Below are 16146 nucleotides of genomic sequence, written 5' to 3'. Positions count from 1 at the left end.
TAATTTTCATAAAAATAATACAGTGAAAAAACCTATTTTCCCTCCACCAATTTTCACTGCGTTCCCCTCTCAGTTCCCCTCCACCCTATTGATCTTTTTCACACCTCCGTCTCCCTCTAATCACCACCGTGTCTCCCTCTAATCACCATTGCACCGCCCCACTTCGTTTCCCTCTCAGCACACAACCCCCTTCTTCATATACCTCTCAAACCAGCGCAGCACTTCGCCTGAGTTTTGTGCGTCCCCATCAACACCACCGTGCGTCTCCCTTTCTACCACAGACGTGAAGTTCGTGAATAGTGAATGAAAGTTAGTATCTCGTTCTCCAACCTACGAATTTTAGGGTTTTCTGTTGTTTTGGTTCGTTTGCTTAAATTAATTTTATTGCTTTTCGTTTTGTGTCCAATATTTTGTGGTTAAGGTTTTATTTTGTTATTTGAGTAAGATTTGGTGAATCGGGTCTTGTTAATAGGTGCCCTGTTCTGATCTTAAATTTTTTTCCCGCATCTTATCATAATGATCTTCTCTTAATTCATCCCTTTGATTTCACCCTGCCAAACTCGTACTCGGAGTACCTTTTAATACAAATTTACTTTGAAGAAAACAATATAGTTTGCAGTAAAATAATTCAAAAAGTAAAATAATTTACGAGAACAATACGTATTTCACACTTAGATGAAACAGTGCGATACAAAGCAAATAGTAGAGTGGTTTTGGTTCGTTGCGCCTTTTTCTGGTTTGTAAAGTAAGGTGGCTTGAGCTTTTTATTCCTGCACCCCATAATGAATGTATGCACGTGTTTTTTCTATTTTCTGAGGGTGTGTGGTGGGGACTGTAAATTTATACTGAGAGTGCTGTATATATGTATATGTATAAAATAACAGTAGACATCTTAAGAATTATCTCTCATTAATGGTATTTGTCAAATTGTCCAAGTAGTTATGTGCTTGAAACAACGTATTTAGCTGTAACCAATACCAAATCTATGATGATTTCTTATGGGCCGGACAAAACCATAAGTATTGAGTTCGATGAAAGGAAAACCACCCATAGGACTAAAACCATAGGTCAAAGTCAGTTTATTGCAATTTGTTTAACCAACTGTATTGTATAGAATGAGATAGGCTGCATTTCTAAACCCTTCTTCTGCAAAATGGCCACTGCCCATTTGAGAGCCAGTGTGGTAGCCCCTTGAACGAGAATGCACTATTTCTCCTCCAAATTGTACCATGCTAGCATGGTTTCTCAAGTGACTAAACAAGTATGTTGGTCAGTACCCAACAAGTAGCCCTGACCCAAATTCCAGTCACCAATGTCAATGCTTTGGGTCCTATACACCCGGAGTTTCATTATGGTATCTTAGAATTATTAAAGCAAAAGGAAATGAATGTTAGGTATAGAAGTATTGAGCTGTCATATATCTATATAAAAGTTAACGATATAGAATGAATTGCGATATATAGTTGATTACATTATTAATAGAGACTTATATGTTGTTCTTGTTTTCCTCTTCCCATTTGTCTTTAAATACCAGAGCATTTAATGACCCTACCATAGAGTCTCTGTGTAGCTCTGCGGCATATAAAATCATTCGTGAACTAATTCCCTTTGTGACAAAACAATGGATAATTAATATTGTCTGGCAAAAAATCTTTGCAGAGTCGACATGTTTTGAATATAAGATATAGACATGGAAACATGGACTGAATCTGAGATGATTATTTGGAAGGTATATACCATTTGTTTCAAGCTGCTAATTATGTCACAGAGATGACTCTATATACCATGATTATGCAATGTAGGATTGGTATCCATTTGTTGGCAGACTAGAGTTTTTCTTGTGTTGTTCTTTGCTGAAATGCAAACTTTGAGAACAATAGTATATTTTATTTGCGTCATCCGAGTTCCCTTATAGCCTATGTGGTATCTTTTTGTTTGTGTCATCTGAGTTGGCTGGATTTGCCTGTCATTCTGCTCTAATACTTCTGCAACACTTTACATGTCATTTAATTAGGAGGAGGCCTTTTACCAACTCTTTGAAACATAGTTCATTTACTAGAATAATAGAGCCAACAGGTTTGCTTATTAAGTTATGTGGACAAACCCCTAAGCTGTAAATTGTGTGCACGTGCGGTATATGAGAATACTAGAAAGAAATCTTTGTCTAGATTATCTCTCAACTTAGATGAGATGAACATAATTTTATTTGGTGTTAAGAAGTGGACTTTAAACCTAACTTTATCCCATAAAACCGGCTTATAAGATGCAGTTTGCACCCACTTATATACTATAAATTGACCTTATCTTTAGTTGATGTGGGACTTCCACCACACCTCCCTCACGCCGAAGTATGTACATCTCGAGCATGAGACTAAACATTAATGGGTTGTTCGATAACGGGTGGAACGACATGTCCAACAAACAACAAATATCACTAGAATAGACTCTAACATAGTTGTGATACCATGTTAAGAAGTGAACTTTAAGTCTAATTCAACCTCACAAAACTGACCTGTATAATGAGGTTTGCATCCACTTATATACTATAAATTAACTTTATTTCTAGTCGATGTGGGACTTCCAACATTTGATATGCATCAAGTAGCGGAAAATCTTAACACCTCCACTCCCAGTTTGTGTAAGTATCCTCTTCCTTTCAAATTGAAGTGAGAAGCGAAAGTAACATAAGGTAGTGTAATTCAGGAATAAGATAGAGAAGGGGCTAGGAGGGGTTGTGAATTACCCAAGTTCAGTCCAAGGAAATGGGGCCGTTAGTATCTATACCGAGTCTAGTTCTTGCTTTTCTGCTATGATTCACTTTTTAGATTTCTGTTGATGGTAATGTTTAATTCCTGAACTTTGACTCATTATTATGCACTCTATGACTCATTATTCTGCTATGATTCATTGATATTTCTATTGATGAGTATTTATGAAAAACAGGGTTATGTCTTTCATCCAAATAAGCCAGGCCCGTTACTTTCACGTGTGCTTTAATCCTTGATTCTCTTATCCCATTTTCTGAGTTCTGGAAGGTCACTAACCAGAATACCTATTCACGACAACATTGATTCTACCCACCTTGTCCATAGACATGGTTTGTTTTCGTTATTTCTACCCTTTTTGTTTTTCTGTGTTTTAATGGAACATTTTCAGTTTTGAAATTTTAATTTTGAAGTATGAACATTTGGGGTCTTATAATTGTGTGTTTGATTCTAGGCTACCCTTGCTGATTCTTTTCTTGCCGACCTCGATGAACTCTCTGATAACGAGGCCGAAATTCTAGTAAGCTTCTTCTTCTTTTTTATCTTTTTATTTACTTTTATCTAAACTAAGTAAGTTTGAATGAATTTACGAAAAGTTTTGTTACAAATAAGGTGGTTGGTTCCTTTTGTTTCAGGAGAATAACGATGTTGATGCTGCTGACATGGAAGAGGATGTTGATGGTGATCTGGCTGACCTAGAAAACCTCAACTATGATGACTTGGACAGTGTTTCCAAGTTGCAGAAAACACAGAGGTACATTGATATTATACAGGTAAATTGCTCCTCATTTCTTTTGAAGTGATTATAAATTGACCACAGTTTAGCATTTAAATTGTTGACACGGTTTCATGGTTTCATCGTGTTCCTTGATATTATGCCAAATTGGGGACAGATGCTGTTGGTGCAGCCACCATTGTGATCTTTTTACAGTTGCAGACGCCCTATAAAACATGATGTTGCAGCCAAAATCATGGTCACATACTGTTGCTTAAAACCTTGCTACCAGTTGCTGTTGATGGGACCTTTAATATCGCTACTATTACTTTCACAATTTAAAACCAGGCTTGTCTGAATAGTCATTGTTATTGCTATTGCTGTTGGGTGCTTTATTGACTTTTGTAGAATCTAAAATCAGTTTGTCTAAGCGGGGAATTTAGGTTTCTTTCTTTTTTATGTTTTGAATGGTGTTGTTCTGTCTTTTTAGTTTCATTTCTTTTTCTGATATCTGGGGTGTTTTAGTTATTGAGACATACATATTGACATTGGGGCATGAATAAGGTATAATGTTATTTTTTATTGCAGAAAGTGGAAGAGGCCCTTAAAATGGGGTCAGATGTCTCCACTCAGGGATTGAATCTAGAAGATGATCCTGAATATCAATTGATTGTGGATTGCAATGCTCTGTCAGTTGACATTGAGAATGAAATTGTTATAATCCACAATTTTATTCGTGACAAATATCGATTGAAATTTCCTGAGCTTGAGTCGTTGGTACATCACCCGATCGATTATGCACGTGTTGTTAAGAAGATAGGAAATGAAATGGATTTGACTCTTGTTGATTTAGAAGGGCTTTTACCCTCAGCCATCATAATGGTTGTGTCTGTTACTGCTTCAACTACAACTGGCAAGCCTCTTCCGGAAGAAGTCCTTAGTAAAACTGTCGAGGCCTGTGATCGAGCACTTGATCTTGATTCAGCAAAGAAGAAAGTTCTAGATTTCGTTGAGAGTAGAATGGGCTACATTGCACCCAATCTCTCTGCTATTGTTGGAAGTGCTGTTGCAGCTAAACTCATGGGCACAGCTGGTGGTCTGGCATCTCTAGCAAAGATGCCTGCTTGTAATGTTCAGCTTCTGGGTGCCAAGAAAAAGAATCTTGCTGGGTTCTCCACAGCAACATCACAATTTCGTGTAGGTTACCTTGAGCAAACAGAGATATTTCAGACTACTCCTCCATCTCTAAGGATGCGAGCATGTCGACTCTTGGCTGCAAAGTCTACACTAGCAGCACGCGTAGATTCCATACGGGGGGACCCATCTGGAAATACTGGAAGGGCTTTCAAGGAGGAGATTCACAAAAAAATTGAGAAGTGGCAGGAGCCCCCTCCTGCAAAGCAACCAAAACCACTTCCAGTTCCTGATTCTGAGCCTAAAAAGAAGAGAGGTGGTCGGCGGCTTAGGAAGATGAAGGAAAGGTTAGCATAGGCTTAAATTTTTGTTTGTACTGGAGTTTTAGGTAGCTGTGTTGAAGGTATGCTGCCTTGTGCCTTTTTTTTTTTTAATTTAATACCTGTTGATTCTAATTACAGGTATGCAATAACAGACATGAGGAAGTTAGCCAATAGGATGCAATTTGGAGTCCCAGAAGAGAGCTCATTAGGTGATTTTACCAGTTTGCTCTTGTCCTGATCTGATTACATTTGCATAGCAATTTTTTCCTTTTGATTATTTTTAATTTGATGCTTGAATTTATATTTATTATATTGAAAAATATAGGGAGTTAGGGATTATTTAGATGGAATAAAAAGGAGAACGGGAAGTAATTAGACTTTTAATAATTAAGTTGTGATAGTGATGCAAAACCCTATGATAAGAACTAATACCGATCACATAAGGAAAGTGAAGGATTAGTGGGAAAAACAAGGGAGGGAATTGAAAATATATCCACCCGCCAATGTAGTTGGTGGTAGTGGGCAAAAAGGAATGTGACATTCTGTTAGGCTATTAGTGAATAAGAGGATTGAAGAGAAAAATGAGCAAGAATTGAGTTTGGAAAATGGTGGGTGGCAGAATTCTCTATTTCTTTTGTCCAGTGTGTACTTCTGTCTTACACATCAGAGATCCCAAATAGCTAGCTTTTTCTATCCGTTTGTTATGGCAATTCTGGTCTAATTCCTAACAATTATTAATCCAATTATACTAATAATTGATGCAGCAACTATGCGTGAAATTCACAACTCAATTTGATGAATTCTGATATTTTATAATTCAAAATGTTCTTAAAAGGCAGAGTATGAAGACATCTCAACCCCAGGTTGGGCATGCAAATAGTAAACTGAAAATGAGGTGAAAATTAGGAAAATAGCTTGAAATATAATTTTATGGGTTCGGTACTTGAGATATTGAGAAGAAAAGTCTGAGTTGCTTACTTTATCACTCATCTGCTTGTCCTAAATTAAATATTTAATTTTACTTTTTTATAATTGTTTTCCCTTTCAAAAATTATTTCTTAGTTTCAATTTGGTATAGATTTTAAAGTTAACTTAAAAATATTTAATTAAAATGTTAATTTTAATAAAAATATCAGCAAAAGATTTATACAAAAAATAAATTTTGTCCCAATTTGACAAGGGACAATATTGCTCCAATTTTACAAAATCTGGAACTAAATTGAATCTAAAAAACAAATGTAGGAACTAAATTGAGACTCTGTCCACGTGGCATTGTTACTGTCATGTCACACTAATTGTGTCACTTGGAACAACTGTGAAGTGACACATGGAAAAAAAATTAAAAAAAAGCACAAATTAACACATGACATTGACTTTAACACCGTTTGTAACTGAAGAGTCCAAATTGAATCACTTTTATAAAATAGTCATGACCAGATTGAGATGAAAAAAAATTAGAGTACCGACTTGACACTTTTCAACAAAAATAAGGACCAAAAGAATAATTGAACCAAAATAGTACTTAAGCCCTAGGCAGAATACTATGCCTCTAATGTTACATGTTTGCAATCAAGGTCAAAGTACAATGGTAATAGAAAGGTAAAGCTATTGCATGCTTAGCCAAATTTCTCTTATAACGCAATAAGACACTTAAGTACTAAAATGGCATTAATTACTATGTATGAAATCCTTTGGAAACATAAAATGGAAAATTTTTAATCTGTCCTTATATTCTTATATTTGTGCATGTGAATTATAGGAGATGGTCTGGGTGAGGGCTATGGAATGCTTGGTCAGGCTGGCAGTGGCAAACTGCGTGTGTCTGTTGGTCAAAGCAAACTTGCTGCAAAAGTTGCAAAAAGGTAAGTGCTTCTCATTGCTTGAGTTCTATATTATGTTCTAGTTACTTGATACTCTGATTTTGTTGCAAGATGATAAATTACCATCCATGTCTCTAATACTTTATTTATCTAACTGACCACGATGACAATTCTGGTGGACTATTTTTCATTTATCAGATTCAAGGAAAAGAATTATGGTAGCAGTGGTGCTACATCTGGTTTGACATCAAGTCTTGCATTCACACCAGTGCAGGTTTGCTCATCTTTTTGTTGTTTTTGTATGTTTTCTCCTGCTCTCTAGTACCTAACTAGTGCAAAAGTGGTGAATTTTGCACAAAATTGTTATGACAAGTTGTAACTGGAAACATTGTTTAGCATTTAAATTATTTAGGCTGTACCTATAGTCTTTGGAGTAGCAGTCATCCTGCTATCACTCCAAAATTAGTGAATTTCTCCCCAATTGGTTGTGGGAAGCTATGAATGAAAACACTGTTTAGCATTTTAAATAGCTTGTATCTATCCATAGTGCTTGGAGTAGTGATCATCTTGCTATCTCACTAACACTTGTGTTTTTGGGACTGACAAAGGTAGTTGAATTAGGATACTAATTGTGAACTGGAAAGCCAATTTTCCAAATTGCAAACCAAAATGTATTGTGAATAGTAAGATTCATTATTAATATAATAATTTGAACATACTTGAACGATTTAGGAGGAAATCTGATTCAATTTCTTGATTGTAAACCAGTGCAAGAGGATACATTATTTAAAACTCTACTACCCTAGAAATAATTGCAATAATAAGTAATAACTCTTTGTATACCTACAATATTTTATTAGTAATAATTACAATAATTGATAGTATCTCCTTGTAACTGAACACTCACTGGGAAATTGGGGAATGAATATTTATTATTCTCTGCTTGCATGTAAGCATGTAAGATCAGGAAACTGTTCTATGGAAAGTCCGTTGCAAACAAATCTACTAGGTGAAGTCCTTATGGAATATAGAAAGTAGATATAAGGCAATTATGTAATTTTTCATTGATGAAGTGTTGGTCTTCTATGTTTATGTTATCCTGTTATGTTGAATTGGATTATGAGCAATATTAATAGCTGATTTATTTTCAGAAAAGAGTCATAGATTCCTTACGTTTCACTTTAAGATCATTAAAAATAATTTTTGACCTCAACAATTCACATCTCTTGTGCCATAACTTGAGATTTTGGACCTTGGTACTACATTTTTGTACTTCTCCAAATTACCATGTTTCCACCCAAGAACATGCAATATCTTGAGGTAGACCTCCTATCAGTAACAAACCTATCATAGTCTGGATCAATATACTTCTCCATGTTTTAATTTTCTATCCTTCTTGAACTACAATCCTCTTTCCAAACTTGTCTTCAAATATTGAAGGATTATATTCGTAGCCTTAACGGTTGCTATCTTGGATAATGTGTGAATTGATGACCACACTCACAACATAAGTTATGTTTGGTGTAGTGTGGGCTAATAAGTAAATGAGCTTCCTTACAAGTCTCTGAATTGGCCCTTATTCACTGCAGAAGTATCATTTCACTCCCAATTCTATGGTTTTAAACTAGAGGGGCTTTAGTGGCTTTGCAATCAATTTTACCTGTTTCTCTGGGAAGGTCTAGAACATGTTTCCTTTGGGAGATAATAATTCCCTTTTTAGAATAGGCAATTTCTATCCCAATAATGCATTTTAGTTTTGCTAAATCTATCATATCGAATTGAGCAACAGGATTTTCTTCAAGTTTAGTTTCTCATGCATTATCCCTTGCACCAATCATGTCACTGACATTAAGCAAGAAAAGTAAGTATCCTTTCCAAAGAATATTTGATAATTGGGGTATGATCACTGGTACCCCAAGAAAATGATAACTTAAATAAGTCTCCTAAACAAAATACTTGTGACTACTTGAGTCCATATAGGGCTGTTTTCAAGCTACATACTTTATTCTTCTCTTCAATATACTGAAACCCAGGTCTGATCTTTAGTACACTTCTTCCTCTGGATGCCCTTGGAATGGGCTACTTCAATCTCCAGAAAATATTGTAGCTTCCCTAAAGTCTTGTGTAAGGCCCACACATGGACTTTTGGTGTTAGAGAACCATGTGTATGTTTCTGAAAATCAAGGAAAAAAAACAGTTGTGACACTTGTAGCCAAATAAAATTTCGCCTACCAATTTCTATGTGCAAACAATCAACTATTGTTGGTGTCAATAAAATGAGACGAGTGAGCGGCCTTCCATGTTTGTATTCTGAAATTAAGGAATCCTTGGGCCCATGGCAAGCTAGAATTTCTCTATAAATAGAGAGGAATGTTAGCAAGTTTTGGAAAACAATGAAAAACAAAACATACTTGTTGCAAGAGGAGAAAAGAGCAAGAAAAGAAGGGAATTGAAGGAAGGATTCTGGAAAAGAGGGAAAGGGAGCTAACTCTTTTCTTTTCACATGATAATTATATATTTTAGGATGAAGAATCTGAATATATGAGATGTGAGTATGTTGGGTTTTAGTAAGGGTAGCTATCCTATCCACTTGTGGGGGTTTTGGTTTTCTTGACTGCTTTTCTTGTTTTCTATTTTCCAAGTTACTTTGGCAAAACCTTCATTTCCATCTCGTTTACCGTTAGATTAAGCTGAAACTTTGATATATGATTCCTAAGGCTTATTACTTCATCTTGACCGTTTGGATTATTAATTTGAGGTTTATACTTAGAGGAATTAATCCCACATTTTTTAGTAAATTGATCATTACTTTATTTTTGTCTCTAAGTTGTCTTGGTAAAAGATCAATTTTCACCTATTTCACTATAAGATCAAGTTGAAACTTTGATAAATTACTTCACTTTGACCACTCGAATTATTAATTTGAGGTATGTACCTAGAGAAATTAATTTCTCATTTTTAAGAAAAATGATCATCACTTTATTTCAGTCTTTGAGTCATCTCGGAAAAATTAAGATTCCTACTTCATTAACCATCGATTAAACTTAAATTTTTACCATGGGTTCTTGATATATTGTTATTTATTTTGACCGGTCGGATATTTAATTAGAGGCATGTAGTTAGAACAATTTATCACATAAGATTCCAGTAGTTTAGGTTGTTGTTTGACCTTTGTTGTTTGTTTGATGCACAACATTATCCAATTGAGTTGATTCTTTTTGCATAGCATTACTCATTCAACTATGTTTCATTTGAATGCAAGAACATACATTTTTAGGTTTTGTGGAAACTGCAATTGTCTTTCTAAATTTTGGAATAATTCATTCATATGTCGTTAAGTTGCTGTGGAATATACTTAAGAAAGTGGTACGAATATGATGAATAAATTTTATTGTATAAGTTTGGCCAAGGATCTCATGGAGAGATTTTGTATTTGTACTGAATTAGTGTACGCATTGATGTGGGAGTCCTGATGTGGAAAGTTATTCTGATACTCTAATAATCATTCGGTCTCAATTACATGTGTCAAGCTAATTGTTTATTTATACTAATTCAGACTAATAATATAAACACTGTTTGATTCAAAATTTGTGTTGAATATAGAGAAAAACTAGGTATATGATTAATTTCCATGTGTCTAAAATATATTTATAATAAAGAACAATACAAGTATATATGACAACCAAACATAAATATGGTAAATAGAAGATATTGTTACAAACAATATAACAATATCTACCAATATCAAATGTCTATGCTTCCCTAATTAACATATAACGCAATATATCTAACAATTTGCAATAGTGATGATTCTAAATTCAAAGCATATAAAACTACTAAATTAAAATTATGTTACTCGAGGGGGACATAGATTCACCGGGGTTGTTTCATGAACTCAACCTAATGCAATACTCTACAGAATATATTTCTAAAATAACTCAAATATTCACACCACAAGCTCCAAAGTTCTAATTCCTTAGAGATAGTTGTAAATTTCCATGTGTAAATGTTAATCCCTTAGTTATTTTAACACAAATTTTGCATTAGGAAAAAGTGGTTAGAATGACCAATTGATTATAGTCTATGTATACAATCAAACCTCTAAGTTGTTCTATCCTTGTCTAAGTTTCAAAGCATTTTCCAATGTTTAGATTCCTAACATAGGTAATCAATCTTGCACATGAAGCATAAGGAAAGAACCAAGAGTCATGAAAGAAATTTATATTGCATAAGAGAAAACGTGTATTCAATTCCAATGCATAAGGGAGTTAGTTATTCCTACACATGAGTAGCACAAAAATGGAACAAAAGAGTGGAATGGATGAAGATGGAAGTGATTCTTGAGCTCTCCATGTGCCTCTGCCCTTCTCAAGGTCTCCAAAAACTTCCCCTTTTTGTTCACAACTTGACTTTTAAACAACTTCTTATTGGACAAGTCTAACCTCTCGCTAGGCAAGAGGATGCTTTTCGTTTCAAGCATAAAGGGAGATTTGCTTAGCGAGAAAGTCTTAGATTCCTCCTATCTTCCTCAAACTTCCCATCCTCTACAAAAATTCAACAAAAAGGCTAATCAATTCTATTTTCTAAATAAAACGTTTAAATCTAAATTTTCGATAAAATTATCACAAAATGCATGACACAGAAAATAAGCGTTTTAAAAAGACTGAGAAATAAGTAATTATCATACTTATTAGGTTCTTAAGGGGCTTAGAGATCATACCTTCTCAATTCCCTCTCGACTGAATTCTTGCTCACCCCTAATACTTTCCCTTCACATTTATCGCCATTCTCCTTGCTTCAACACGTCTTGACAGTTAGCAGTTACAAGCAATTCATGGTGTATAACGCACCTCTGGCCATGTTAATCATTAGGTTTGCCAGGTCTTGTTTAGGGAATTTCATACTACACGCAAGTCCTGAAAGTAAAAGAATATTGAGCCTGTGATTAAGTTGCTGAAAAACGTGGCCAGGTTTTCTCATGTACGTAAACTGCAGTGTCTAGGTCATGTTTTGGTTGTGTATCAAATTGACTAATACCTACGTAGATGAGGCGATAATTCAGTTTGGTTGTTGACGATTTCCCAGTTTTTCTCATTTAAATAAACTATAGTGTGGGTTTGGATGGGTGTTATTTTTTGAAGAATTTTAAATACCCTTCAGTAAAGTGTTTGGATGCAACATTTAAAAGTAATTAAAGTTCTACCATTTTAATAAGCCATTTTTAATTAACTAATATCAGTAGAATTCCAAATTCTTAGAAAAATAAAACGATAAATTCCTCACTTGTACTCTTTCTTACTTCTATATATCAGTAAAGTTTTGCATTAATGTTGGTTACTTATATTGCTTTTCAGGGGATTGAGCTGACAAATCCACAGGCTCATGCACATCAACTTGGTAGCGGAACTCAAAGCACCTACTTCTCTGAAACAGGAACATTTTCGAAGATTAAGAGGACATGAAACCGTGCATGTCATAGGTTTTTTAAGAGTAGCCGTGTTGTGATTATGTTGTTGATACGTTCGCTTGTATATGACTTCTGCTATGCCTTATACCAGGTTCCTTTTCCTAGTCACATAACTGATAATCGATATAGTAACCATTTTCTTTGATGAGGTAATGTTTCAGGACTGAAAGATCAAGTTTCTTTGCTAACAATTTTAGCCAAATTCTTCAATAATTTGTCGTGCATCTCCAGGAATATGAAAATCTTGTCCTTTTTCTGGAAGCAAAAAGTTATTTTTGGGGTACACAATTTGTAAGACTTTTTTTTTTCTTAAAAATAGAGATCTAAATTACACAACCTAAAAACAAAAGAAGACTTTTGTATTGTGTGATTTAAAAGCCAAGAATGATTTATAAATTGTGCAATTTAGAAGATACTAGAAATTAAAACTTCAAATTAGTAAAACCATTTTATATTTAGAAGAGTTCAATTTCATCCAGGCTTTAAAAAATTTTACAGTATCAATCAATAAAAAAAATATTTTAGATATGAATTTTGACGTATTTTTTTATATAAATTAATAAATTTATCTTTTATGACATTATGATTTTGATTAAATTGTTGTGGTAACAACCATGTTGGCCAAATTTTATTCGTTATAGTGAACTGTGTGATTACTAGTTTCTTAATTTGAATCAACATATATAAAAACAACTTCAATATAATAACAATTGTCGGATTCACTTTCCAATCAAAAGTTTTGAAAATATTTTCCAAATAATTTTAAAAGAATTTTCTAACCCTCATTTCTCATTTGTGAACGAGAATATATAAGAGTAAAGTTGATTTTTATGAAATTCAAAAAGAAATTCAAAGATATTTTCTTAATTAATTTGTATTTGTTTATTTTGTTTGATTTTCGAGGAAAAATTATATATTTAAGTAATTTTAAATACTTAATTAAGGACAATCATCTGTTGTGAAGTGTTAATATTTTTTTCACGTACAAATCTTGGATTTGATCTAGTTTCACATATTATTTTTATTTCAAATTTTTTTTTATAGTTTTTCTTAATAAATTATGATGGTGACTCTCTCATTTTTTTTTATATATTAATTTTTTACTCATGATCAAAATTTTGGTCGTTCAAGGGTTTGTAATTTTGTTTACAAAAATTGTATAAGTTTACAATTTTTTATTAGAAAAATTGCATGTTGAATAATAATACTTGGATTGTCAACCAAGACAACTACCAAAACACATTATGAACTTTGAGTTTAAATTATTTTCATGTATGGAAGTATGGTCTTAAAAATTAAATAAAAAGAAATTAGACTTGCAAACAATAAACACTTATTATTCTAAAACATTCAAAGTATTTAAATTATTTATTTCAAAATAAAGGTAATTTCTGAGACAAGAACAACTACATTCTTTAAGGATATTGAATTTATAAAAATATTGAATTTAGAAGGAATAATAAAATTAGAGACTTTGTATTGAAAAAAGAATAAGTAACAATTTCATAACTGATTCATAGAGTCTCTTTTTTATTTTGATAGATTTCAAATTTCTACAAAATTTTACTACTCATGATAATTTGTTCGAACAAACTCAAGATCTTTAAGAACATGTGTTTTATGAGCTAGTACCTTCTTAGAGGCCCACGAGAAAAAGGAAAAGTGTTATTTTATATTATTAGGAAAATAATGAAATTATGGAAGATAGTCAAGTCATGCAAGATTCCAACTTAGAAAAATATATTGAAGTAATGATAAGAAATATAAGTTCATGAAAGACAAGAGTTTTAGAAACTTGTCATGTTATTAAGAGATATGAAACCTAAATATTTCTAAAGGTAAGAGAATTTGTAATGTTTTGTATAAAACCTTATAATAGATAATTTGAATGTGAAAGTGACTTATTTGAATGTGAAAGTCGCTTATGAATAAAATCTTGATTTTCACGTAGAGATTATGTTTATTTGATTGTTTGTAATTGAATAAGAATGTTATTTGAGTTTTTTTTTATTAATAGAGAATTGTTTTAATATGCTTTGAATCTGATACTCTTTTTGAGATGTTAATAGAGAGGTTAGATTTTTCATGTTAAAGTATAAATTTTCTTAGTGAATTTTGAATATGGTTTCTCCTTTCTAAAGCCACTGCATAGACACTCAAAGTAGTGTAAAATCCCAACTCGTTGGTCACTGCACACTCTTTCTCTCATTTGTCGAATGTCCAAATTAGATCATTTTGTGAATCTAATTAATTTTTGGAAATCCATATATATCCCTCTTGTGGCTCAAAGCAGACAATATTTTACTATGTGTGAAGATTTATGTGTGTGTCGAACTTCCCCAACAATAAATACATCCTATATTACCTCTATGTATCCATTCAGTGTAATTTGGAGCTTATATCTTAGGTATGAAAGCAAAATCTAAATTCTCTGAAAATGCAAATACAGATAGTTCAAAATGCAGCAAAGTGCATCCTTTAACTAACTCAGGAGGTGGGAGTTCAAGTCAAATCAAAGTAGCTTATACATTACTTTTTTGGTTGCAATATAACTAACTTTTTTTTATATAGGTGGAGTTCCAGGAATTGGTAAAACACAAATTAGGTATTCTTTGTCATTCCAATTTTAGATGATGCAGCTATCCTTCTTCTCCATCGTATATCATGTAATGTTTGGTTATTTGAAATACATTGGTAAGAGCCTTAATAGGATTTTAATACTCATTCAACATTTGATGCAGGCAATATATATTGCACTTCTTTAACCTATGTGATACTTAGACATAAAAGGAAGCTTTATAGTTGAACGTGTTCTTCAAATAGTCCTCAATCATGGACCAAGGTTTCCATAGTGACAGACAAAGCTAAACATAGAAAAATAATTAGGCTGCCAAACTATGAATAAATTCTATACTACATTTCAATTTCCTTATACCTAATAATATGTAAACTTGGGACATGTGTGTTCTACATTCTTTTGTAGCGCCTCATGATCATATTTTGCTCAATCGAAAAAAATATTGAAACTCAACCTTTATTCTTAAATAGATTGAAACATGCAATATGAGTATAATTGACATTTAATTTGTTGAATATACTTTTATACATATATATATAGACTTATGTGATCTATATGGTTTTTAAATGTTTGTATTTCATAAAATTAATTTGTTTATATAATTTTTAGTTAAAATGTTTTCTTTTGTTTATATATATTTTTCTTAAGTTAAATATTTGTTTTAATAATTTATCCTTGCGTGTTATTTGTGCTTTGGTACGGTATATTTTTTATTTTCCTATTGGATATATAAATAAAAATGTATGAACAACATATCAAACATATTAAAGATTTAATTTTGACTCTCTTTTTCATATATATATATATATATATATATATATATATATATATATATATATATTAAATAGAATTAGTGGAACCTATTAGAACATATTAGAATATAAGTAAAATTCAGGAAATAAGAATTATAGAAAGATTTGCATAAAATTTATAATTTTCAGTAAATATTAAACAACAGTAATCCAAATATTAGTGAGATTTACAAAATATTATAGATTTCAATTAATAGCAGAATGTATTTTCAAAATTATATTACCAACATTTTTCAGTGAAATATCTAATTAAAAGAGTAAAGATTATAAAAATCTATTCTCTAAATACATATTTTAATTTATAATATATAAAACTTTACAAGACGTGCATTTTGACTGTTTACAAGATTTTAAAGCACGTTACGTTTATGTCTTAACGCAACCTAGTTGCTTAAGTTTCTAATAGATATGGAATTGTTATTATTATATGGCACAGTTTTAATAGAAAAATAATGTATTATAATATCTAAATTTTAATTGGTATTTTATTTGATTGTTGATATTTTAAAGATAATAAATATTTTTATTCATC

The 16146-nt window shown here is 32.4% G+C and overlaps 1 protein-coding gene across 2 annotated transcripts; it reads left to right on the top strand.

Annotated features, from left to right (window-relative positions):
* Positions 1–47: 47 nt before the first annotated feature.
* On the top strand, positions 48–12377 carry LOC106779477 (U4/U6 small nuclear ribonucleoprotein Prp31 homolog). Of its 2 annotated transcripts, XM_014667590.2 has the most exons (10): positions 48–309; positions 1660–1729; positions 2944–3097; positions 3220–3285; positions 3401–3538; positions 4069–4961; positions 5076–5146; positions 6697–6799; positions 6956–7031; positions 12112–12377. In XM_014667590.2, the coding sequence occupies exons 3-10, from the start codon at positions 3095–3097 to the stop codon at positions 12217–12219; spliced, it is 1458 nt and encodes a 485-aa protein (XP_014523076.1). In that variant the 5' UTR covers positions 48–309; positions 1660–1729; positions 2944–3094; the 3' UTR covers positions 12220–12377. The 2 variants fall into 2 exon arrangements, with proteins under 2 accessions (XP_014523076.1, XP_014523075.1); XM_014667589.2 differs by lacking the exon at positions 1660–1729.
* Positions 12378–16146: the final 3769 nt, after the last annotated feature.

Source organism: Vigna radiata, unplaced genomic scaffold (assembly GCF_000741045.1).
Source record: "Vigna radiata var. radiata cultivar VC1973A unplaced genomic scaffold, Vradiata_ver6 scaffold_282, whole genome shotgun sequence".
NCBI classification, from domain to species: Eukaryota; Viridiplantae; Streptophyta; class Magnoliopsida; order Fabales; family Fabaceae; genus Vigna; species Vigna radiata.
Note: the sequence above shows the minus strand (reverse complement) of the source record. Positions and strands in the feature narration are given on the sequence as shown.

Excerpts from the sequence above, each read along its gene's own strand:
- LOC106779477 (XM_014667589.2), top strand. Across the intron at positions 3,539-4,068 it reads GGTACATTGATATTATACAG|AAAGTGGAAGAGGCCCTTAA; the intron begins GTAAATTGCTCC and ends TTTTTATTGCAG. Across the intron at positions 7,032-12,111 it reads TTGCATTCACACCAGTGCAG|GGGATTGAGCTGACAAATCC; the intron begins GTTTGCTCATCT and ends ATTGCTTTTCAG.